At 40.4% G+C, this 27649-nt stretch overlaps 1 protein-coding gene across 1 annotated transcript; it reads right to left on the bottom strand.

Moving 5' to 3' along the window:
• Positions 1–26947, bottom strand: gnav1 (guanine nucleotide binding protein (G protein) alpha v1). Its single transcript, XM_065953111.1, has 9 exons — positions 26428–26947; positions 26036–26127; positions 16906–16998; positions 16147–16307; positions 14347–14475; positions 6503–6632; positions 6239–6310; positions 3330–3434; positions 1–1417 (listed from the first exon to the last, which is right to left on the bottom strand). Exons 1-9 carry the CDS (start codon positions 26552–26554, stop codon positions 1241–1243), a joined length of 1086 nt encoding a protein of 361 aa, XP_065809183.1. The 5' UTR covers positions 26555–26947; the 3' UTR covers positions 1–1240.
• Positions 26948–27649: the final 702 nt, after the last annotated feature.

Consider the following 27649-nt stretch of genomic DNA (forward strand, 5'->3'; position numbering starts at 1 on the left):
CACATTTTCCAGCACATCATTTATTTTGTATTGCAGTTTTAAGGACAACACAAAGTACAAACTATAAAATCACAATCTGGGAATATGGTGCAAGAGAACGTTGAGATTTTGGAACACACTTTAAAGAATGTAAAAATATACAAATATTTCAAAGACCTTTTGAATTCCTCGACAGCAAAGCCCCGTCATCAAAAAAAGGCACTTGAGGGTGTTTTTCTCTTTTTGTTTTCCCGTCAGTATCAGTCATTACCACATCTTGTTTATTACTGGAGTCAGAGGAGCTGGTGTGATAGAACAGCCCCCAGCAGGTTTAATGCCACACAAATCACAGAAGGTTTGTGTATTCTGGTCAACAAATCAGGTTTATGAGTGTGAGTGTTAAATATTGGAACAATAATGTTTGGGGGTTGAAAAAAAAGTGTATTAAACCCAAGTTGAAAATCATGGGAACAAGTGACTTCAGCTCAGAACAAGTAAACACAAAGTAGGATGCATTAGGAGGGTGTGACGCACAGGAGGACAGCAAAGAGACACAGTGATGGATGAGCAGGCAAACACACTGAGGTATGCATGAGTGAACCCGACACCGAGGAAGTAACGGACAAACAGTAAATCCTCACACCTTCTGTGTCCTGCCCTAACACACACACACACACACACACACACACACACACACACACACACACACACACACACACACACACACACACACACACACACACACACACACACACACACACACACACACACACACACACACACACACACACACACACACACACACACACACACACACACACACACACACACACACACACACACACACACACACACACACACACACACACACACACACACACACACACACACACACACACACACGAAGAGATTGGCAAATAAATGGCATACTATCAATATTCAAAGGCATGATCTATCGTTCAGCAAAAACATTATGAATGCCTATAGTTCTCAACACAAAGTTTTAAAAGGAGACATTTTAGGGCTCAGCCCTGAAGATTTAATCAAAGAGGTCCTTCTCCTTCAGTGTTTTTCAAACGTTTTTTCTGAGCGACATAAAATAACAGAAGATGAAATGCTGCCGTGGCAAAGAGCGTCAGAGTCTTTCGAGCAAATTATCCTCATGTTCTTAAAACTTTTATCTTTCCATTTTTTGTCTCTTAAAATGAGACATCCAAAAGGTGGACATCACCAAATGTCCGGTGAGGATCTCCTCCTGCAGCTACAGGAGCGACACAGCCTCCAGGTTCTCTCTGATTATCGTGTCCATTACCACCTGAAAGACCACCTGGATGTTGGAGGTGTCGGTTGCCGTGGTGAAGTGGTGGTAGATGAGTTTGCTGGGCGTGGTGTTGAGTGAGACGAAGGTTGCGGAAATAAAGCGGGCAGCAGACGCAGTCTGCACCTGGAGGACAGGTGATGGGAGGAAGAAGACTTTAATGTGAACCCTCTGGCTTCATATTAAAACCAAAATCAGAGCTATTGATTGTGGTAATGTTGCATTTTAGTAAATGTAGTTATGATAATCTATAAAGCTAAAGAACAGCTTACAGGGAGGACTATAAACCTCCCTACAGTCAATATATGAGCCGTGTGTTCTCAGGCAAGCACAGAGTACAACACTCTGAGTATGAGCTTTTACCATCTGTCAGGTGATACAGAGCCCCCCAATGCAAACTGAATGGTTTTAGAAACTCTTCGTGGATCAACATTGGGATCACTTTTTCGTAAGGCTGTATGTGTTGTGCAGCAGCTTCATGGTGTTCCTCATACCGTCTCATCCTTTTGATCTTTTCTCTTCTATGTTGTGTTTTATGCAGATCTTGTGCAGTATGGGTAATGTGCAATACATGTTAGGGTTTGCATTGGTATGTGTTTCTCTGGTTACATGTAGATTGTGACTGTTTGGTGTTATTTGGGAGGTTTCTGTGGCTCAGTTGATAGAGTCGGGTTCGATCCCTCATGCAGCAACAGGTCGGATGTAAATGCTAAATAGACTTGAGCTTATATAGCGCTTTTCTAGTCTTCTGACTACTCAAAGCAATACCACACCGCAGGTCGCACCTACCCATTCACACACTGATGATAGAGGCTGCTATGTAAAGTGACCATCAGAAGTAACTAAACGCATTCATACACCACCGACAAAGCAGCGGGAGCAAGTGTCTAACCCAAGGACACATCGGACATGTTGCTGCAGGAATTAGTTACTTCTGATGGTCACTTTACATAGCAACCTCTGCCATCAGTGTATGAATGTGTAGGTGTGACCTGCGGTTTAAAAATAACTTTGAGTAGTCAGAAGACTAGAAAAGTGATGTCGCATTACTCTAAACATACGACATGATGAATAAAAATAATCTAAGGATAAGCAGTATGACAAAATGTACTTAAAAATGTAAGTGTCTTTAGATAACTTTGTTATGAATTGGTGCTATACAAATAAAGATTGATTCTTGGACAGATGACAACGTAGATCTTGAGCTGAGTGACTGCTCTCTGAACACTTTAATAATCAGAATCAGAAATACTTAGTTCCTAAATTCTCGTCTTTTCACCTGAATGCTATAAAGTACAACAGGTCTGTGACAATTTCAGATTATTGGATTATAAAGGTCAAAGGTGAAAGTATGTGTAGTATGAGCAGTAACAGCTAAATATGATAACACACTGATCAGTCTAATGTTAACGTTAGGTACTGTAATGAAGATGAAAAGGAGAGGAGTGATTAAGTTAATTATAGAGGCTGAAGGTAAGCAGCTATTTGATTCACTTTAACATTTATAATACTAAAAGACGCGAGACTGATATTAAAAGTAGCTGTTGGAGTCAGATGGGTCTGAAACAGCAGGCCGTCCACACCAACGATCCAGAGGAATCGTACTAAGAGGCGATAATTTAACTACATGTTTTATAGGTTGGTGGTGATGCTGCCCAACATGACTGAATTATAATGATACTCTGAACAGAAACATCTACATATAGTTCAGCTAAACAGCGGTGAAAACGACCACCTCATTTCAAAGGACGCAGATAAATGAACAATTCTTTGTTGTTTTAGAAAATTGGTGGTAACGAGATTTGGACTTGAATTAATCCATAACACTAAATACTCAGGTTTATAGCTGAAAAAAGTGGTTTTGGGGTTTAGTTAGCTTATTCTGTTGTAGGTAGAATTTATGAGCAAGCTGATGTGGATTGGATTTCACACCTTAAAAAGACTTTTACATTTTGTCTGACCATGACTACTGCAGCAGTTATTTATGATGTCTTGTGAGTCCACGTGGGCTGGAGACTCACACATACAGGACACATGACGCAGGCCTACCTTTAAACTGTGGCAGGTATAACCGCAGGTGTCGGCCGGAGTGTAGAATCTTGTCCTGAAAAAGGTCTATCTTGTTCATGAATAAGATCTGCAATCAAAAACACACACACACACACACACACACAAACAGACACACACAATCAGCTGAGACATGAGAAAGCTCATCACAAGTCAAAGGCTTCCTCTCAAGCGGAAAAGAAAAAAATCTATCCCAAACATCTTGAGAAAAAGAAAACGTTGGTTAGATTTGGAGACTCCCATCTGAGGCGCAGCAATAACGTACCAAACGATGAAACCGATAAATCAGTTTCTAATAATAACGTGGCAGTTGTTGTCATTTTGCAAATGATTACATTAAATGTTCAAATCAATAGTTGTGGTTGATACCAGCATGGGGTGATGGTGATGGTGATGGTGGATCAATGAGCTCCCTCCACACATCAGCGTGATTAATCACTCGTGAAGCAACAAGCTCAGATTCTACAAATCTCTCTTTTTCATGTTTCACTGCCTCCATGTTTTACACGTGCTTTTCACTTTGCAGTCAACAAATGAAAACTACACCAGGGTTCTCTCTTTTCTGGCTTGTTTGACCAAAAAAAAAGACCCGATAATAACAGTAATAGTAAGAAGGGTGGGATGAGGTAGAGCAGATTTTCAATGAAGCAGATCCAGAGCAACAGCTAGGTGTGTAATTAGAGTTCACTGAGGTGGAGGTTACAAATCTCCCTCCCACGTTAAAAAGGTATCATTAAACACTTTTGTTTAATGAGCCTGTTGGCCATGTTAATGTGAGGGCCCACACACTACCCTGCGCATAAATGCGTCACACACAAAACATTAAATTGCCCATTGTGTCTAATGAAGCCTTGTACAAAAAGTCGTAATGGTTAAGAAGGGAATTCTTTACAAAAAGAGAAACATCGGTTAAATACTGCAGCTTTTTTTAAGGATTTTTGATATTTCCTTAGCAATACTGACCAAACACTAATCATAATTAATTATCTTTATGATCTCAGTCTATTAGGGTTGTCGTGGTAATAGAATTCCACATTTCAGTGCAAGACAAGAAATCTACAGACCTCCTGATCCCAGAAAGTTGAAAAAAAAGAATCTTGTGCACACAATATAATAATCTCACTCCCACAAGTTATTTTGTTGTGCGCATAATACTTTTTGTTTTTAACATTTTGGGATTCAGGGGCTCTGTAGAAATCAGACGATATCAATACCTGTTTCAATACCACACAAGCATAAAGAGAAGTCCGAGGCAATGAACATTGTCTTGTTTTTATTTACCAAAAATCACAAGCAAACTTCTGCTGACTGACTAAATAGCACAAAAACATTGGACATGTTTCAGTACGGAACTGTTGCCAATATATTCCTGCTATCTAGTCTTCAGCTATTCCTTTTTAATTCTAACTCCACCTAGTTGAATTTAATTGGACCATCGCTGCTCTCTCACTTTTTTACTCCACAGGTTAAAAATATGAAAAGTATTCTTTTACATCTTTGATACTATTGATCATAAAGTAACAATGATTGTATGTTTTTTTTAAGTATAAGGATTGAAGTTCTATTTCACAAAGGTTTTAGTTCGGTCAGAGATCTGAGTTTCTTCATGTTCCCACAGGCTTGTTCAACAAGTTAAAATCTGTGTTCAGGAGAGAGTGAACAGCAGTTGACACTCGACGTCATCGTGCAGTGACTTGTATTTTAAGAGGGTTCTAAATGCCGAGTTAAGTGGAATAAATTGAACAAGCTCGTTACACGCTTGTTATAATGGGATCATTTACCGGAAACGAGGATGGAAAAACACAGAGAGGGGAAAATGTCACCTCGCCAAAGCTCGCCCTAATTACAACTCACTGTTTAATTACGAGTGACAGAGGACACAGAGACAAAGGGCCGAGGCTGGGCCCCTGTTAGTGTGTGTGGAAACGGCATTCGTCAAACACATTAGTGTTATTCTCGTCTCATGGTGTCATAGAGAACAAAGAGAGCAACAAAGACATTTTGCTTGTGTCTCCTCATCTCATCGATGTGCTCTGTCTACAAACTGAGCTGTGCTTCCCGCCCCCTTCAGCTGATCTTTGTTTTCTGACGGTGCAGATTGTTGCTGTCATACCTGTCAGAGCTCAGAATGTAAAACATTCATAGAGCGTGGTCTTAAGTTCATGCTGCAAGTGCAATTATAGTATTCTAATCCCTCTGCAGGGTTCAAGAGCATACTCTCTGTGCAAAGTGAGGTAGAAGGTGGCAGGGTTAGATCAAGACTCTTAATTAGTCACAGGTGTGTTTGGGCTGTGACATGTAACAGACCAATCAGTGTTATCCACTCTTACCCTAAACGAAAAGGCTTCCTGTATCTTGGACATTGCATATTTTAAAAGCAGAACTTGTTTTTTTAATAGACTGTGTTGAAGTTAGTGTACTTATATAAGGAGATGCAGGAAGCAAAATCCTTCAATCTCCCTTTCATCAGTCCCATAAAACGTGTCTGTTTTCAAAGAATATGAGCCAATCTATGGATATGGAGATTGATATTTGACATTGACATTTTTTAACCCATAAGACTAAGTAATATCATACATTTTGAAAAGAGCGCCCGTGAAGTCAACAGCACCTTTCTGAAAAGTTTAAAGATTGTCAACCTGAGCGCTCGGAGTGGGCGCACAAAAACGGCGGAGCGTTTGTAAAAAAAAAAAAAAAAGACACTGGGCGCATCCAGGCGGCTGTTTTCTGCTGCGAACGCTCTCGACACATTTAAAACAACTGAAAAAGGCACTAGTCGGACACGGGGCCTTAATGTTTTTGTTTGTGTTCTAGTATTTCTGCATCTGAGGGGGGTGGAAACAGGTGGAAACAGGAAATAGATGAAATTCTCACCATAGATGTGCTGCGGAAGAAAATGTTGTTGCAGATGGATGAGAAGAGTTTTAAACTCTCCTGAAGACGGTTCTGCAGAGAGAAGACAATAAAACCATCAGACAGCTCAAGAGGTGCTGAGGAGCACAGAGAGAGGTGACACTTTTTATAAAACTGACTTTTATAAATGACATAATCTGATTAGGGAAGAATTCAGAATTCAGAATTTGTTGCTGTCAAAGAAGAGTGTGAATGATTGTAAGGTAGTGTGTGTGCATCCTGTACCATGGAGGCGTCTTCCACCAGAGTCATGTCATAGCCACTGAGCGACACGACAAACAGCACCGCTCTAACGTCCTCAAAACAACCGATCCACTTCCTCCGCTCAGTTCTCTGGCCTCCAACATCGTACATCCTACGCAAAAGACAAAAAGAAGAAATTTGAGAACAAAAGATAGAACGTAGATACATTTAAAACATCATTAGGATAGTGAATTTCTCTTCATAATAAACTTGTTATTTTGTTTTCTTTGAGTCAATTTATCAGCTTGAAACAAGCTGTAATCATTCACAACATGGACACAACATATTGTTACCTGAACAGCCGATACAGCAAATATGAAAACAAATAATACACTATACACACAATCAGCAGACACAGAGCAACTACTGCACTGAATGAGAGAATTAAAGCATCCAGAGAGGGCTGAGTCTTCCTGAAGTTAAGATGGGGAACGGTTCAAACCTCTGTTGGCTAATAGTTCCAACGCTTTAAGAATAATGTTTTGAACACAAGATTGCAAAGAACCTGTGGATTTCATTGTCTGCAGTTCGTAATATCATTAAAGGACTGAGAGTATCTGAAGTAATCTCTGTATGTAGAGGACGAGGCCAAAAAACAATATCTGATGACCTAGCATATTGTTTTTTCTTACTCCTTTATTCATCCTAACATGCCGTGTAAGATCCTACATAAATATCCAGCATCAACCTGAGCCACAGAGATGTCACATCACATGAAAACACCTATGTGGGTGTGTACGGCCTTGAAATGTTTCTTTTTCTTTACAGGTAAAAATGGCCAAGAACACATAAAAGAAGCAGAGACGGCCTCATCTGTACATTACACTGCTGACAATCTGAAATATTATCACAGAGGAAAACAGGTAAGAATACAAAATTGCTGGATTTGTATTATGGGTGCTGGCTTTAGGCATGCTTTTATAGCACAGAACTATTTTTACTGTTAATAATGACATGTGAACTTTCTTGCACCAATGTGCTTAAACGTCATTCTGTGGAAATATTTATAAAACCATGTTGATCAAGCACACAAAGGTGTGAGACGTGAAATAACCAAAGAAATCAAATATCAAGTGAATCACAGCAGCTCAAATGAAAAGAAAAAACTAAAGGCATATAAAAAAAAAAAAAAAGCTGCAGATGTGTGGAGACATAACAGAGATCCAGACTCAATGGGGACCCAGGTGCTCCTGGTTTAGCCCGCTAACAAACTCCAATCTGGGACTTTTAAGAAAGTAAAAGTGTGACCACACTCACACAAACACACAAGTGTTTCACACCTCAGAGAACACAATACTGCTCAGTTTTTGTTAGGGTTAGAAATAGGTTTACATACAGTGTGTGTGTGTGTGTGTGTGTGTGTGTGTTAGTATAGTGTGTGAAATGAAATCTCATTGTGACTGACATGTCCTTTATCTGGATTCAATCTCTCGTAGAGAGGTGTACAGCTGTGCGTTGTGTGTTCATGACCTTGCATACTGATGGTTCAGCATACTGTAGCATTGAGGGGTGACTCTCTGATCAATGACAGATTGTATTAGTTCTAGATAAGGTCACTTATTCCTAAAATATGGGATTTACACTCACACACGCACGAGCTGGTCACACGTCCCAGCAGACCAGACAAAGCCTTTTTCAATTGTCCCTGAGACAATCACAACATTTTCTTCGAGACAATCACAACACAGCAGCACAAAAAGCGTAAAGGTCAATGTTCATGGAAAAAATGAGAGAGAAAAACACAACACAGCATAAGAGCAGAGAAACAGAGAAATCATCAGTTCGCTCATTTTAAAAACCAGATGTGTCATCTCCCACCTTCCATTTGAGCAGCCATTGAGTTAATGCAGCTCTTTATTGAAGAAAAACAAACGTGGAAAAACACACACAAAGAGGGAAACAAACAGCAGAGACGGAATAAGGAAAAGATGAGATGCGATTTCCGACGGAAATTTTTCTGTGGAAATTGAAGCTCAGTGAAGCTGATGCTTCATTACACAAACCTACTCACAAGCACACGTGCAGCTTCTCTAATAACAGTCTGATCAGAAATAAGTGTACTGCCTGCTTTGCGAGTGATCACACAGTGACCACAGTCCCCTCCTGCTGGTTCTGCAGTGTGAGCTTTCATATCAGATTCAGTCAAGTCCTGGGTCCAGCTTTCAATGAGCCAGAGGGGAGACGAAAGTTCAAAAACGGAGAAAAACGGAGAAACTGACAAAACGTGTTGTTTATTCAGAAAGAAAAACAGACACAGGTGTTTACTTTAGTCACAAGACTTGGATCTGAGTCAAACTCAAGTGTCAAATGTCAGAACTTGAGACCCCACAAAGCTCAACAGGACTGGCACTGAATAGATGTGCTCAGGGGCGCCGTAAAGGGGATAAACATTAGGACGATTCTAAGGGTCCATGACGAGGAGCGTGTCCAGACTTTTTTAACTGGGTTGGCCACCACTTGATTCATTACGGGCACAGTCACAATTTTAAATACTTAGAAAATGACATTCAAACGCTTGTACGCTTGAAAACTGAAAGTATTTCCATTATCCTGTAAAAACAGCCTCTGATGGGGGGTGGCACCGAGGTGGATAATCAGATTTCAAGGGGGCCCATGCCACTGATCTGTGATTGGTCTGTAGCTTCAGTGGGTCATTACTAGTGGTTAATGCGCGTGCCCCATGTATGGAGGCTTTGCGGGCGGCCTGGGTTCAGGTCTGACCTGTGGCTCCTTTTCATCATGTCACTCCCCACTCTCTGACTCTATCCACGGTCCTATCTCTAAATAAAGGCATAAAAAAAAAAAAAAACTGAGGCTGATGAAAGGGTTAATAGTTCTGGTATAATATCATAAATATGGTATAAGGACTTAGGTCAAAGTTTAAGCTTTGCAATCCATTTCGTGGGGTCCATGAATTTCTGCAAAAACAAACAATATGGTGTGGTTTGATAGGCTCGTATCTCTTGAGCCACACTGCTGGCTGATCTTAAAAAAGAACTTGAATTGGGCAGTCAGCCACTCTTTGTCAACATTCAACAGCCTATATTTTATTATAAATAAACATACGTCACTGAAATAAAAAGTCAAACTATCTGACTTTAACTGTTTCTGGGCGGATCCAAAGGCTATGAGTTTAAGGGAACATCAATCAATCTTTATTTATAAAGCGCCAATTCATGACTAATGTTATTTCGATACACTTTACAGAAAGCAAGTAAAAGGCCTCACTCATTGTCGACTACATGAGCTTTAAAGCTCTAGGAAAAGCCAGAGAGTAGACATCGGGTTCTGTTTTAGTGTCTAACTGTTACTCTAATATGAACAGTGTAGATTTGATAGGAGAATGGAAGCTATGCATAAATATTTGGGGAGGAATCCTGTAAATATTTTGCTATTTTAGGAATTTGTGTGCATCAAACTGGATAGAAATTCCTGATTAAAATGAGATGTTTGTCTTTGGTTTGAGCACATGATGACTTACAACTTAGGACGTTGACTTTATTTGGAGAACACAATGACATCATTGTATTTAGTTATCCGTTCTCTAATCTTGTTTTGTTTCTGACACCGAGCTTTGTCTACAGTCTATGGCCCATCAATTGATTTTTGTTGAAATAAAAAGTTATGAAGCTTATTGCACTCAATGCAGAGAGCAAATGTAAAAAAAAACGTTGACCGTGTCTGTGTAAAGGAACACTTATATATATATATATCACAACCTTGTCTTCAGTTTCCATTACACACTTGGACCTGCCAAGCATACAAAAACTTGGACTTTATCCACCGTGTTATAATTGTAATTATCAGAGCACTTAATGTTAATGATGCAGAAAAAGACCCAGATCCTTATTAGAAAAAGGGGTCAAGGGTCAATCAGGACATCTGTATGCTAACTAGACTGTCTGGGTGTAAAGTTCTCAGACTTCATGCTTATCCACACGCACGCGCAAATGCACACAGACACACGCACACTTGTATTTCTTTTTATTTAGTCCCCACCTCCAATGGATCAATCTATGATTTAATAGTTCATCCTGTATTTGTGTCTCTTGTCATAGAGACAGCTGATCAGGGCAGTTATAGCCAAACTGTGATCATAGATTTTCTGATCCTAATTAAGATATACAAGATAAATAAATACAATATTCATCAACGTTCAAAGGGCTTCAATCTCTACTTACAGGTTGATTGTTAGATAGAACCAGTGTGGACCATATTAATATAAACAGCTAAGAATAATGAATTTCCCTCTGGGATTAATAAAGTATTTCTGATTCTGAAGACAAGATGATTTCAATACAACACTATAGTGGGAATTTAAGGACTATGAGAAACTTTCCAGGTGTTCTCAGATCTTCAGATTGTCACAGCGGCTTAAAGCGGGCTCGTCCTGAGGAACTGTTCTGGTTCATAACCTTTGATCTCTAAACACCTTAATCATGTCATATTTATCATCAAGATGATCACGTTATATTGTCTGCACTGATGAGAAAGCATTGATGTGGTCTTTGTAGTCCATCATTGGATTGTAGTTTTTACACAGCAGGTCCTCGTGACATCTGTAACATCTCACCAGTGTTAAAGCAGCAGGATTCCCTTTTTCCCATCACACCTTTCCCCGTCACGTTTTTCATTGTGTTCACGGAAAAGAGGACAGGAAGAGTTACAGGGACATATTTTGGACTTTTTAAACAGATCCCGACATTTAAAGCCATGAACGTTTTCTTTCAGTACTTTTGTTGAATTGGAAACATTCACTTCTTGCATGAATACTGAAAAGGTTGGAATCATAAAAAGAACTGCAGAGTTCAACATGATATAATTTGTAAACAATAAAAACAGGAGTGCCGGGCTCAGGTGCTGGCTCAGATGAGAAAGCTCGAGTATGAAACAACCGTTCAGATAGTTTGGAATTGTGTTAGCTACAAGTGCAGCCTCAATATTTACAAAATGAGACCAAGTCAGAGCAGAAATCTCCATCGCCGTATTAACTCTGCAATCGCTGCTGCTTTCCAAAACCATCCACCACCATCAACCACCAAATCATATTATCAGTGAAACATTGTATTCTTAGTATAAAAACATTGTTATTGTGCTACCTGCATCTCTCCTTCAAGTGCAGGATTTTGTTAATTTATTATCGATATCTGAATGGAAACACTCACGCTATCTGCTAGCTTTCTCCAAAACTCCATTCAATCCCTTTAATATCCTTTTTGTTTCCAAGTTTGAAGTAATGACATCAACTTATGCTAAGCTCTTCATCAAACCCGAGGGCTTCAGATCATCTCAAATTCAAGACGTGAATCTACAAATACGAACAATCTCAGTCTCAAGGTGCCCCATGTCAATAATCCAAACCTAATTATGATCAAGAATTCCTGCAGATAAAAAGAAAGGTTGTGTGTGAGCGGGAGGTTGAGCTCCATCCAGCAGCACCACCTGGGACTATGCCGCCCCCCCCCCCCCCTCAAATATTACATTTGACACTGTCACCATAGTGACGTCACCATCATAATGTCTTAAAGGGGGGAAATAAACTGCACACCCACAAACAAATTATCAAAAACAACGAGAAATGACTCAAGGGTGACGCAGCATTTATCTGCACAGGACCACACATATATGGTTATAATGAGTGTTTGTTTACTGCTGATACTTTGACTCCTGTGACATACTTCAAACCTAATGTGTGTACGCTGTGTGACGCAGAAACACTCTGGCATCTGGAGACTTAAAAGAAGCATTTAGATGTGACACCAATACCCCAGACTGAAGTCTTCTACTGACAAAGTGACTCACTCTACAATGTTTATATGCTAAACAGGGACCTTATGAGAAAGTGAGCTAATGTGTTTTATGGTTATGATTCCATGTGAGATGTGATGTGGAGCACGGAGGAAGGACAGGTTGTTTTGATTGTGGCTCTGCAGGTACACATTATTAAGAAAAAGGAAGAGAGGAATTAGATCTCCTTCATATGATAGATACACTGCAGGCAGACACTGCCCTGGTTAACCCTGCACTGCACATTACCTTTCAATTAAAGCCAAACAGTGGAAAATCACCCACAATCCTTCATGCATTATGAGCCAACACTCAAACACACCTTCTTCTTCACACTTCTACAGACCACAAATGTTGTTTCACTTTAAAACAAATATCTCAACTAAGAGAGCAGGCAAAAAAAAGACTTCATCAGGTTTTCTTCATCTTACTCTCATAAAACAAATTGTTTCTACACAACTTCAATCCAAATGCACTCAGCACTCAAACTATAACAGAACAACATAATGAAGCGTCTTTTTAACTGCACCCTCAGCTTCTTTCAGTGTTATCGGATCGCCCATCACCTACTGGGGTTGTAAAAAAGGAAATTGATACCTGTTTCGATACCAGGGTAACAAAATTAGAAAACCAAGCCAACAATGTTTGCTAATTTCTTATTTTAATTTACCAAAAATGGCAGGCAAACTCCTGCACGCTGACAATTACAGAATACATTGGGAACATGTCTGTACTGAAGTGCACTTATTTGTGAAATATATCTCAGTGTCATCTCCTTGTAAAAGACAACAAAACATTTGCATCTTCACGAGAAGCCAAACAGACTGGAGAAATGTCAGTATCAGAGTATTTGCCGACCTGTGAGTTTGAATAGAGCATTACTGCTTCATCATTCACACAGAGCAACGTTTTGTTAAAAATATGACTCAAGTTCATCAAGATGAAGATGTTTGATACACCCAATCATTAAAAAGAGAACATATCCTTTTAAAAACACCTGGTATTGATAAGGTATTGAAAAAGTATCTGAGATTTTGTCAACCTAACCACCTACAGAGTCAACTTATTCAGAAAGTCTTTCAGCTATTTCATTCATCTCAACTGTAAACTTCTCGCTTCAAGCACATGTCCACATTCTGCAGAAATGTTCCCCATCTCAGCCGTATTTCTGTAATGTGTGATGTTACACACAATTTTAAAAGTCATGCATTTGAAAATCTACACACTGCTATACAGGAAGCACACCAGAGCAGTTGGGGGTTCGGTGCTTTGCTCAGGGGCACCTCGGCAGTGCTCAGGAAATGCCCTGGGACCTCTGGGTGAAGTGCAGGAAAACTGGCAGCATGAAGTAGAGGAAAAACAAAGGAGAAAGAACAAGATGGAAAAGAAAGAGAAACATCGGAACATTTGGAGCAATAGAGTAGTTGTAGAAAGATAAATGATGATTAAAAAAGTCAGACCATGTGTACTCACACACATTCACAATATTATATTATTAGCTTTCTAATGTTGTCTTTGATGTTTGTTTGTTGTGCATCAGTCATTTTGCAGAGAAATCAAGTTCATCAACATCTTTCAGTCTGTCACTAACATGAGCAGCTTCAGGAAATTAGTTCAGCCATCGGAGAAGGATACAGAAGTTAGTATGATGTGACAGCGGCTCATTGATTAGAGACGAATATGCTGATCTGACATCAGCCTCCAGCGCTCAGATACCTGCCCTCTGCTGCCCCACTGATAAGACCCAGCAGACTCTGTGTGTGTGTGTGTGTGTGTGTGTGTGTGTGTGTGTGTGTGTACAGCCAACAGATAGGTGCCATATTGACTTATTGAATGAAGATGCAAATCTCCATCTCACATCTCAGGCCTATCACATGGCTGTGGACAGAGATAAGAGTGTTGCAGCTGCAGAAGTGAACTAAGTTGGTGCGACGGTCGAGTGCCGACCTGACAGCAGCCGCTCGGAGTGAGTCAGTGATCATAAACATCCTCATTCTGCTGTATGAAGTCTTCATAGAAGTCATTTGAAAAGTGACTACCTGAAAATGAGGTGGTTGACTTTGAACTGGGTCTCGATCACGCCCGTCGTCCTCAGTCGTACACGCAGAACATCCGTCTCCGTGGGAACGTACTCTGTAGACGTGATGCGGATCATGTTCTCAAAGAAACTACGAAATGAGGAAGAGGAGGGGGAGAGGGAATGGCACAGAAGAGACCAAAAAGGGGAAAGGCAGAGGAGAAAGAAAAAGAAACAGAAAATAAATATTAACAAGCTGCAGACAAACTTGAGATCAAAAGAGAATAAAATCTGTTTCCAGTTGCAGGTGTGAAGATTTGTACAATATGTGTGTGTGTCGAGGTCGTGTCGTCTGCCAGGCAGCAGGGTGTGCAGCGATAAGGCTCGAGCCCCAGGAGGCGCAGCAGTTCATCACCATGAATTATAATTATATTAATATTCTCCCTGTGGTTTACCCTAATAACACTCTGAGGCTAAGCTTTCAAACACAGATTAGCTATTAACACTGCTACTGATCAACTGTATCATGAGTGTGTACACAGTGAGATGTGAAGTCTTTCTACACACACACACACACACACACACACACACACACACACACACACAGTAACAGAGTAGGCTCTAGCTTCCCGTACCAGCTGTGACATTTTCTCCCAGTCATCCTAAATCAGGTTCTTGGACAGCGAGAAACATCCCGCTGCTGAAAACCACACACAGCCCGCCTGTCTGCCTGCCTGCCCACTGGACACAAAAACACTGAAGACCAAATGTTTGGATTTTCTCTTTCTCTCTCTTTCAGGATATTCTCAGTTTAGTTTTTGTTAAAAAAAATTGTTTTACCAACAAGTCCCACAGAGGTTTAAAATCCCTCTTTAAAGTAGAGACCTGGCCAAGGTAGCACCCAAACAAAAGTCACAACACATTAAAAACCAACTGAAATGACACTATATAGGAAAGTCAAACAAGTTTGAAACAAAGGCACTTCTTTATGATTCTCTTAAAAAGATATCAGTGTCTAACAGTGACAGTTTCCCCAGATCTGTCAAATTTCTGAGTACATTGAAGCAGCCAATGAGAAGATCACAACTGGTATCCAGTAGAGCGGAAATAGAGTTTAGAGAGTAACGCTGTGTGTGTGTGTGTGTGTGTGTGTGTGTGTGTGTGTGTGTGTGTGTGTGTGTGTGTGTGTGTGTGTGTGTGTGTGTGTGTGTGTGTGTGTGTGTGTGTGTGTGTGTGTGTGTGTCTAGGCAGAGGATAGGTGAGGGTGATGTGCACTCGTTCTCAGTGGGAACCAGGGAGCCTGTCGGTGTAGATAACCCAGAGTCGAGGCCTCTCATCGTGGCAGACGATGAGGACGGACGGCCTCCCGGTGGGTTCAGCTCTGCTTCACTTCTGCATCTCACACGCCATCTCTTCTGCACTTGTTTCTCATTTTCACTCTTCATTCTCACTTTTTTTTTTAATTTGATCCCTGCATCCTGTTTGTCCTTTATTTAAATACGCACATTTTCAACCTTCTCTGTGATCACATCTACTCAGTTCAGATCTTTTAAAATGCATTCACATGCACAGCCAAAACAAGTGCAAAACAAATATGTGTATGTATAATTTGAGTTATATATGGATGTATTTTATTGGCTGTAGAGCTACATGAAATTACACTCTAATTGGGTTTGTCTCCTTCGCTCTTGTCCTCCCTCTCTCCAGACTTTAATTCCCAGTGACAGCGAGCACACGGCCTGGCATCAGACAGGCCGGATAATTAGACCCCTGCATCTCCTGAGCACAGTACACACTGAGTGTTTGCTGGAAGAATACTCACTACAGAGCAGAGTCATTGAGCTCGTACTCGTATCCCCTGGATGCTGCGGCTCTCACCCCCTGGTCAGCCCACAGGCAGGAGAGGGCGTGGCCGAGGAAAGGAAACAGTACCTGATCTTCGTCAAAACATCGCCCACACGAGAGGACAGAATGAGCGTGGATCTGCAAGAAGAGACAGATATATGGATGGATGAACGTGTGGTCAGGGAGGATCAGAGGCCAAACGGAAAAGTTCAGGAGTCTGTCCCCACTCTGAAGATTTGATTGGTAATCAAAACAGATGAACAAATGAATGGATGTACAAACAAATACACACACTAGTGACATTTAACAAAGGAAATGTTTGGGTCATCATCTCCCAGCAGGATGTGCTGAGTGGGTGGAGAGAGTATGATCTCTAATAACTTTGACAACAAAGCTAAAATCAAATTGAAGTCCACAATCAAATCCCCACCCATTGTCTAACTTTTTTTTTTTCTCATGCAAACAAACTGCAGCTGCTGTGTTTGTGTTGCTGGATGAAGCAGCTGTAGCAGTGCTGCTCTCTAGTGGAGATCTGGGTGAAGTGCAGGAAAACTGGCAGCATGAAGTAGAGGAAAAACAAAGGAGAAAGAACAAGATGGAAAAGAAAGAGAAACATCGGAACATTTGGAGCAATAGAGTAGTTGTAGAAAGATAAATGATGATTAAAAAAATGAAAGTAAAGCACAAGTTTCCAGACATAGAGACATGTTGATGCAGACACATCAGGATGCACTACCTTATTTCTGCTGTTAGCCAGGTTGATCCTGAGGACGCCCATGCCATGTAGGACGAACTTCATGGAGGTCAGGAGGTTATCTAGCACTGCAGGCTGCCAAACACAAACAACACAAAGATCAAAGGTGATGTTCATGAAAAACCATGAGAACGAGACAAAATCAAAATCCAGACAAAAGCCTGGTTTGTGGCAAGTACACAAAAAACAATAAACTGTAGTGTTATATTTTATCTGGATTAACTAAACACTGTCCACTACTGATCAAGACTTTCTTTTATACTTTATGACTGCAATAGGTTAACATGTGATTAAATTGGGTTATGAGATGATCACGCTGAACCAAAAACAGTAAAGTTACGAGAGGTTATAAACTCAGGAAATCAGCTGAAGTAAACGAAATGTCTCGTGGAGTAAAGGCCGTCTGCAGTGTAGAGTCATCAGTCTCTGAGAGTTCATAATCTCCTCTCTCATTCATACAATACTATGTTTCTAAAACAATCCCATTTCTGTTGTAAATACAAATACAATGTGATGATTTGCAAATCATTAAAACACCCCCGATTTTAACTGAAAGTACCACAAAGACAACATATGAAATGTTGAAACTGAGAAATTTCATTGCCTTTAAAAAATAAATATACATGTATACAGGAACTGAGGAGACAAATATTTGAATTGCCTGGTCTGAATGCTAAAGGATCACAGCCATCCACAAATGTTCTGCCTTGTCCCCGACCCCTGCATACAGAGATTCCTTCAGATACTCTCAATCTATTAATGATATTATGTGTGTAGATTAGAACAGTGGTTCTCAACTTGAGGGTCGGGACCCAAAAGTGGGACACGGAGAAGATTCCAGTGGGCCCTGAATGTGTGCCTTGCAAAAAGATTGTGTCAAAAAGTCTGTGAGGCGCTTTTGAAACATGTCTCTTTGTTGTGGCCGATGTTTTGCACCGTCCGAGGTGCAACTGTTCATCACACAACTGTTCATTAAATGACTCTCATTGGTTGAGAAATATCAAGAATTTGGGTCACGATTTCTCGTAAAGGAGTTGCTGGTTGGTCCTGAGGATAGACCAGTTGAGAAGAACTGGTGTTGAAGATTAAAACCCCAAATTCTTTATAATTTTGTGTTGAGAAAACTTTTTTCTTGAACTGTTGTTCTATTTGCCTGCACGGTGGTGACCACTCCCCATCTTTACTTGAGAAAGACTCTGAGACCCTCAAACAGTTAACTTCCTGAACTGGGAAATGTTCCATTAGGTGTTTTTTCACCCTTTTCACCTGAACTCATCAGTTTTTTATAAAGACTGTCCCAACATGTTGCTGGCATCAAATTCTAAATGGGCATATCATTTTCCAAAAGCATTTACATTTCTGTTTCAACATTTGATATGTGCTCTTTGTGCTATTTTAATTTAAAAATGGGATTATGGAAAATGGGATATATATAACTTTTTTTTTTACAAATGATGTTTCTATTTCTAGCTATTTCTCCCAAATACATCAGTATTGGCCCCAATAATCACATATCGACCAGGCCCTACTTTTCATCAAATCATTGAATATGTTTTTAAGAAGGCTGGCCTTGAAAACAGCACAGGGATTTAATTACTTTTCATCCTCTTTTATGGTGTTCCTGAAATTGCTGTTCATATAAGTGAGCTGTATTTTGCATGTTTGCATCTATCACACCCAATGGGCCAGCTATCAAGCAGAATGTGAGAGGGAAAAGAACTGTAAACTCAAATCAATTAAAGCCATAACTCTCTTTCAGTGCTCAGGAGCTTTAAGACTTTAGTGACTCCTGCAGAGAGTTGGGAAATGTCAGTGTGTAAGTGTGTGTCAGCGTGTGTGTCTATTATACACTTTGTCTTTCTCTGCCAGCCAAAGATAAGCTTCACATTCCATCACAATTCCATCACAGTCTGGTTCCCTCTTCTCTCCGTGTGCGTGTGTGTGTTTCAGAGTCCAGATTGAAATGTGTTGCTCTCGCAGTGAAATGTGTGAGGTGAGATAACTCTGTGAGGTGACGGGGCTTCATCTCATGATGAGAGCTTGGCTGAGTGCTGCTGACACCACAGCATCAGGGACAAATTAGTCTCTTTAAGGAGCACCTTTGCTGACAGAGCATTGATTTGTGCCACCAATAAGCTGCTTTGTGCGTTTGTCTCCCTTTGCTCAATCATCACCGTCATCTTCTCAGAAATGCAGTTTCGATCCCAACAACACGAGTTACAAAATCATCACACGTTCTTTAAGATCCACAACAATTGTATAGGACGGCACAGAGAGTTCACACCTTTTTTTTTTTTTTTTTTTTTTTTAACTATGCATAAGTCTCCGAAATCTGCTTTATTCAGAAAATACCAAACTGTGTTTAAAGGTTATGAGACATTTTCAACCAAATCTACCGCCAACCACTGCCTGCTTAGCTGTGTCCTAGTGTTAGGGCCGGGTGTTTTCCACAACCCCACGATACGATACATATCACGATACAGAGGCCACGACACAATACATATCGTGATCTACATTGATTTGGGATAATGACCATGTCCTGCACAGAATTCTCTCTCGCTGTTCTTTCTTGTTGAGAATAACAGCAGAGGCATATTAAGGATCCTACAATTTAAAACACTTCAACTCAGGTCCTCAGAGATCCTAGAAATAATTTACATTCAAATATTTTAATCCCGGAGTTATGGCTATGGTGTTATTGTGAACTGCACCACAGGTCAATTGACTTGTAAAACTGTCATCACAGCTTTGCGATCGATTCTGTAACATCTGCATCCATACATGTATTTGCAAGGACCACATGATATTGCCATATTGATTTTATGAGCACAGCCCTACCTCCTGCTACGTGTGACTGAACAGTGCTGAAAGTGTTGTAAACTTTATGGTGGGCAGTGTTTTTAAATTGTACTGTCTCTCTTTGTATTTCCGTTTGTAACTTTGTGCTTTTGCTGCTGCCTGTCTTGGCCAGGTTGCCCTCGAAAAAAAGGTTTTTAATCTTAATGGGACCAACCCGGTTACAGCTAATAGGCTGTACACAGTCCCTATCAAAATAAACAAATAAATGAATCATGAAGGCAGTGAAGGTTTAATGTAAAGTAAGTCAACCATTTTATATTAATGTTAATAAGCCAACATTGGCTTATTAGTACTAAATATAGATGAGAGCTGTAACTGTTATTAAGATGGTAATAGATGGTGACATAAACCAAAGACCATTTGTAACATTTAAAATGTTCCACCTGATGTTAATATGTTGATCAACAACCTTCTACTTAACATTTAATGGCCATCCATCATTTGATTGTAGAGAAATGAACTGAAATGCAATCTCATGTTGACCAGCTGTGGACTCACGAGCAACAGTAAGCGACGGTAAGATTTTCATTTTCACTGTTAATGCATATTTAGTTCTATATATCGGTTATCTGTGTCATGAAGTAATATGAATTCTATCAGCCCTAAAAAAAACAAATATCGGTCGACCCCTATACCTTATATAGCAGCTTCTGCCATCTGTTTTTTTCTCTTTGTCTTCAGTTAATTGGTTCACTCTTCTTCCTTCCTTCCTTCTTCTCCCTCCACTTTTGTCCTCCTTAACATTTGTTTTTAAGTTCCTCCCTCTCTGACTCAAAGCTGACTTTATAGTGTTGACAGGAAAGTGGATGGCTCAGAGGAAGATGCATGGATAAACCTCCCACGTCAGAATCAGGAAAAACTACTGACATTTTTGGAACGAGCTGCATGTGTGAATGCAAACTGCCAAATGTTTCGCTGCGACTTCATCCGGAGTTTCTCCTGCCAGACCCCGAGTAGAATTTATACAAGAAGTCAGCGAGCTGATGTGAGAACGCAGCAGGACATAATCAGGAAAACTCCAAGAGGGAGGGGGGAGTGATGTTTAGGGATGGGTAATAGTTGATGATATTTTATGAGTAACATGTCAGCACACGCGCACGTGTTGAAATAGACTCTAATAGTTCATCTTAGTTAGTGTTGTCTCAGTGAATGTACTAAGTAAAAACATAATAAACGGTACACAAAAGGTGTAACTTCTGCTACGGCTTCCTCGTAATTCAACATTCACAGCGAGCCGGATTACGACAACAAAACTGCTTTACGGCAGCTATGGTGATTCTCAAGGGACACATTATTTCAAAAGGCGAGAGCAAATGACAAAAACAAAACAATGGGGCGTTAAACATACATATCATAGAAATACTTGTTGGACTTCTAAACACATTAACCACATGGCCTTAAAGCACAAGGAGAAACCAGCGGAGACAGACAAACAGGCCGTCTCACTTCACATCATTTGCTGACCATGTTAGCACTCGTCAGTGTGATGATACCAGAGCAAAGATTAGCCTTATGTCCAGACAAGCTTATAATGAAATAACAAAAATGGTCAGGGTGACTGAAGATATGCTCACATTAGGTTTTGTGAGAGGAAAAGGCATCCGCGAACTGATGGCGTTTGTCAAGCCTCCATCATGGTTAACAACAGCTATGAGTTTTTGTTACTAGAGACTCGAGGACAGCTCTAACCACAGAGTCATCCGTTACCATCACTGCTCGTTTCATTCAGAACTGGGATTTAAAGACCGATGTTCTACAGACACGAAGTACTGATGAGTGACACACAGCATTAAAATAGCCAACTTTCAGGAGATTTATGAGTATTTGGATTACTGTAAATTCCCATCCCTGCTATAATGATGTTTATACCCTGTGATTGTTGCACGTCCATAGAGCGTGTGTTTCTGGATGGATGCAGAATATAGTGGAACATTTTTAAGCAGCTGACTTTAAGCTGAGACATTTTAAACCCAAGAGATCCAGACTGACCTTTTTCTTTATTTTAAATGAGCAATGTTGTCTACACACTCTCTCACACACACCCTGAGGCCACAGGTGTGTCATTGTATGGTAATCTGAATCTACCATCAGCTATACGTCACCTACTGAGAAAAGTATAGAGTAAAAAGACACCGAGGTTTGGCTGTGTGTGTGTGTGTGTGTGTGTGTGTGTGTGTGTGTGTGTGTGTGTGTGTGTGTGTGTGTGTGTGTGTGTGTGTGTGTGTTATTTTCAAAGGAAGTCCAACAGACAGAACTTCTCCTTTCCCTTTGTTTTTCAGGATACACACTCACAGCAGTGTGGGAACTCTCTGCATTAGGGGAGATAACACAAACTACATTACAACATTGTTCCCTCTTGATCTCTCCGGATACACTGCACTGTGTGTCCACCATGGATCATCTCTGTGAACAAAGAAACAAACAGCCGAGAACAGTTGTCTTGCCTATGAGAATTACAAAAACAAAACAAGAAAGAGGAATGTGGCTGAACCAGCGAGGGCTTTTTCATTTAATCATTAACCTCAGACTGCTCTGCTAGCAATGAATATCCAAGAAGAACACGCGTGTTTGTAGATTTAAGCTCCACCAATTTCACAAACTAAATCCCGACTGCCATACCAGGTGAGAAAGCTCCAAGATTCATGAAATGAACTGGAACAGTATGACAAATACTCACAGAAAAATCTGAAACAACAAAGATCCAGTTCATCAGAGTTATCCACACCAAAATGTGCACACACACTAACACACACACACACACACACACACAACCACAGCATTAGTTTTGTTGACACAGAGTTGTGTGTTTTGGAAGAGAATGAAGGGAGAAAATCTCAGTCCATCAGACTGTTCACAGCAAAAACAACACCTCGACCTCAGCCTGCAAATAATGAAGGGATGAGACAAAGAGGAGCCCCTTCCCTAACGCTCCTCCTCTTACTCCTCTCAAACAGGCTGTCCTGTCATGATCCTAGTCCAATACAAAAGAGATGGAGAGATTTTCTCACTCTGCCTTCAGGGGGAATTTGGAAGAAAGTAGAGCTTTGAGCGGGGGATAACTTGTCCTGTGGCAGACAGGGTTGAGATGTTTAAAACAGCACTTGTGGACACACACACAGGACGTTAGAGTTACACACAGGTCTAATAGAAAGTATTGAATGAGCTCATGTGGAGGGTGTGACTGTGTTTGCTGTTGGAGGTTGGGATGGTCAGGGAAGGGAAGGGTTGTGGGTTAGTGTCATTTTCCCTTCCAAATAAGGGCGTCACCTGAGAACAAACACCCAGCTAACTGACAAGGGAGACGACAAAGAGATTTGACGACTGGCGTTACGCTGAGTGGAAATGCATGTGTGCACATGTGAAATATCTTTGTGTATTGATTATGTAGTTAGAGAAATGCAACTTTAGGCAGTTCTGAAATCTGTTGCCGATAGATTTAGCAGGAGAGAGCAGTTTCTGATCCTGGAGGGACATCAGTATTTATTTTTGACCTTATTATAATACAACCCCATTAACTAAAAAGTTGGGAAGCTGCATGAAATGTAAATAGAAAGAGAATGTGATGATTTGACACCTGGTGTTCGATTGAAAATAGCAAATTAAAACATATCAAATGTTGGAAGTGATACATTTCAAGTTTTGGGAAAATCAGAGCGGGATCTTCTGGCACAACTTCACCAACTTCACAAGGTGCATGAAGAGTGAACGGCTTGAAGAGATCAAAAAGCTCCAACAACACGTGTACTATGAAGATCAACTTTATTAACTAATTTGACCGACGCGTTTCGGCTTGTGGCCTTCATCAGGGTGATCCGGTCATTTGTTAATAAAGTGGATCTTCATACTACAAGTGTTGTTGGAGCTTTTTGACCATGTTTTTGAAAAATGTCCATTGTGAATTACATGCCAACAACTCGTTTCCAAAAATGTGGGACAGTGGCGACAAAGACTGGAAAAGTTGTGAAATGCTTTAATAAAAAACACCTGATGGAACATGTCACAGTTAAAAAGGTTATCTTTCGACTGGTTAGTCACATAATTTGGAGTAGAAGTGCATCGCAGGGAGGCCTCAGAAGAAAGACAAGGCACGTTTGTTTCTATAGCACATTTCAGAAACAAAGAAATTCAAAGTGCCTTCTGAGGTTCAACACTGTGCTGTCTAATAGTGTAACACTTGAAGGATAATGTTTTGAACATTAAATTGCATAGAGTCCGTCATGTTGTCTTTGCGTTGTTTCCAATCAAATGTGGGGTATAAATGATTTGAAAATTACATTTTACACAGCGGCACAACTTTCTTGGGAGTTGGGGTTGAACTTTTTCAGTTAGTGATTTTATTTAAGTGTTGGCTGAAACATTTTGTGTTACTTGTTGTCATTTTGAAGCCCTTTGTCTGGACAGTGCAATGAGCTGAAAGTGTTATAACTCAACCATATGGCTAGATTTAAAAAAAAGGTTTGGCATTGTTAGCACACGGTTCTATGAATTGTCTTCATTACTTTGTTTTATGACCAGAAACCTGCTAAATGAATGTCACTACCAAGCAGCAACATCTTGTGTGACAAATGAAGCCATTATTTTACAAAATGAGACTGTAGACAAATGATGACTGAAAACGATTCCTTTAGGGGCTGCAGAAATATGGTATTTCATATCCAGCCATGCTAAAACATTTTAAGTGTAAAAAGTTCCTGCTCAGTAAGTGTTACCTTTCCTCCTTCAGTGCAATATCAGACAGTATGGTGTTGACAGGACAGTGAAGTAGAGACCATGGTCGATATAATACCAGAATTTTAAACTTAGATACGACAAGACGAGTAAAAATCAAACAATATCGACAGATGTTACAATACCACAGGAACAGTCTAGCCAACCTTATATTGTGCAAGTTCTTGTTTTTAATTTTAAAAAATTGTAGACAAACTCCTGCACAATGTCTAAAATGCACAAATACGGCATCGGCATTGTTTGGGTGCCGAAAGGTTGTGATGTTAAAAAAAAAAAAAAAAAAAAGACTGAAGATCCGCAGTTTAATCGATCTTTAAAATAATGGAGATTGTTTCAAAACACGTGGCATTAAAAAATATTGAAGTAGCTAAAATGTTGACAGCCTTAGTGCAGACAAGGTATTAGAGAAGCAGAAGACGGACAGAGGAGAGCACAGGGGGAACAGGATGCGTCTTTAATATCTAAGAACGCATTGAAACACTGCAGCTGCTCAAACAAACAGCTGGGACCTTCATAAGTCATATCTGTGTGAAAGAGCAACATCTCAGCCAGTGGGCAAAGCTTTAGTCTTTTTTATCCATGTGATGTAGATCCTATCAGCAAGGTAAACACATAAACAGCAAACCTTTAATTCAAGCATTTTGGTCTGATTAATGAAATAAAGACAGTGTGAATTTGTTAAGGTGGAATAAATCTGGGACTCTTCATAAAGTTTGCTGAATTCCACTCACAGGGTTGTTATTCTGCAGCAGGTAGCTGAACCATGATGAAGGCAGAGAAAGGCCTTTTCTGTCATCACATGCTCATTTATGAGAAACTGAAAGAAGGGGCAGGGGAAGAAGAAGAGGACAATATACAGACTAGCAAAAGAGGAAAGGTCAAAAAGTAAAAAAAAATATGAGATAAGAAGGAGGGATGTGGAAGAAAGGCTGTCAGGAAAAACATGTGCGTGGTTTGTGTTGAACCATTCTGTTTCACCCCCCACCCCATCTAAACCCTGCATACAACAGAGGAATTTGGCGTTGCTCTCTCTCTCTCTCATTCTCAAACACACACACAGCGAGGAGGGAATGTGAGCCAAACCACTGAATACCATCATTGGATCTGACCCTGGATATCATAAGAAATCTCAGTCTCCCAAAGGCATCGCCTCAACTTCCATCTCATCTCTATCGCCTCTTCCACATTTTCACCGTCATCCAACTTTCACTTGAGCCTTTTTGACCTCTTTAAAATTCAATCAACGAGGGGCAATTAGACAAAGACCCACTGATCATTTTAAATCATTGGTTCGTTCTGTTCGACTTCCCTTGATTATGACAAAGAATGATAATATCTTTCCTTGTGAACAAACATTACGCCAAGACCACTGTATGCTAATAGACTGTGATCTGATAAGGGTCACTGTTAGCCCAAGTGTGTGTGTGTGTGTGTGTGTGTGTGTGTGTGTGTGTGTGTGTGTGTGTGTGTGTGTGTGTGTGTGTGTGTGTGTGTGTGTGTGTGTGTGTGTGTGTGTGTTTCCAACCTTGAAGCTGGTGAGCTCCTGCTTGGTGAATCCATTGCTGTGGATGATCTTCATCTGTTTGACCAATGTGCTTTTACCGCTCTCTGCTGCACCTACAGCAGGTACACAGTGGTTAAAGAGGTTCAATGAATACAAATGAATAAAGTATATCAGAATAAAACAATACATCTTTTCATCTGTAGTCAAGTTTGATTATTGAATCACTGAAGCCGTCTCAACCAATAGGCAGCAGTACTGATGATACACTTTGCATCCAGTGGACCTTCATGTCTTCACTAAGTGAGGGACACATCCGGTTAAGGACACTGGTAGAGCTGATAATCGGTGTGATAGCCTACATGAGCACACAGCCAGGTAGGCTTAAGGTGAGTTCATTTAATGTGGAGTCTCACCTAGCAGCAGTATTTTGACCACATTCATCTCCTTCTTAGCGGACTCGTACAGCTCCCTGTCTATCTTGGCGCTGTGGATCCTCGCCTTCTTCTCCTCCGTGACTTCGGTACCGAGACACAGTCCCATCCTGAGCGCTCATCTCCTCCCCGGCCCCGGCCTGAGAGGTGAGCTAAAGCAGGGAGTCAGGACCGGGATCAGCCCAGTTTGTTTGTATAAGCTGCATGCTCCGAGCTCTGCTGCAAAACTACAGCGACCACAAAAGTGAACTCTCTAGGAAAAAAAAAAGAGGCCATATCCAAAACATCCTCCGAACTTAAGCCGTCTGCACCAAACAAAACTCACACATCGCCCCCAGAGTTTCTCTTCCTTGTCATTGGCAGATTTTTAATGGGTGGTAACTTTTCAGCGACTGATGAAAACAGCTCGGTGTTATGTCACTGTGCGCCACGGCGGTTTGAAACTGCTCTGCCGCCTTGGCAGAGTCCCCAGATACTCCTGAAAGGTGCCTCCTCCTCCCACAGAAGCCTGCTGCCCAGATGGAAAAGTTTTGGACTTCCCTGGGAAGTGACGTGCCTGGGACACAAACTGCTGAGGCTGCAATTCCAAGTGTAACACCTGTAACCCTGAATACGTCCATGTTTATCCGTTTTTGCGTGGCAGGGATGTAGAGTAAATGAGTACAATTAAACAAAACTGTAATTGTACTTTAGCTGCAGTGGGATAACTCGCAACTTCATAACTTAGCCTGTATGTTAAATATGATAGCCTACGTTATCATAAGATCATCAGGGCCCACAGAAACACAGGTGTTAGTAATTAGTGCAGCTGATTAGAGGTGCCCAGGTGATGATGTCATCAAAAAACTCTTAATAACGAGAGTTGACTGTTACACTACTATGATTAAAAGTCATTCTGTGCTACATATAACTATAATATATAGAAATATAATTAATAACAAAAAAATAGCAAGTATTTTAATTTCTATAAAACCTTTTCTCCTGAGATCTCTGTTTCAATAATGATTTCCCTATTTATGGACGCATCTCTGTTGGTTTATTTAGTTTATGTTTTATATTTTTATTTTATATTATTCATATTCCTTCATTTACTTTCCCGTATGCAGCCTACTTTATGCAATTAAATTATTTCATCCATTTTTCATTTGATTTACATGTGCTGCTGTCTTTGACCTGAAATATGTGTACATTATTTTTTGAATAA

This window comes from Labrus bergylta, chromosome 1, assembly GCF_963930695.1.
Source record: "Labrus bergylta chromosome 1, fLabBer1.1, whole genome shotgun sequence".
Taxonomy (NCBI): Eukaryota; Metazoa; Chordata; class Actinopteri; order Labriformes; family Labridae; genus Labrus; species Labrus bergylta.

Coding starts and splice junctions, on each gene's coding strand:
- gnav1 (XM_065953111.1), bottom strand. CDS start 26,554: ATGGGACTGTGTCTCGGTACCGAAGTCACGGAGGAGAAGAAGGCGAGG. Junction 16,999..26,035: donor AGGAGCTCACCAGCTTCAAG/GTTGGAAACACA, acceptor TGTGTTTGGCAG/CCTGCAGTGCTAGATAACCT. Junction 3,435..6,238: donor TCTTCCGCAGCACATCTATG/GTGAGAATTTCA, acceptor TTTTGATTGCAG/ATCTTATTCATGAACAAGAT.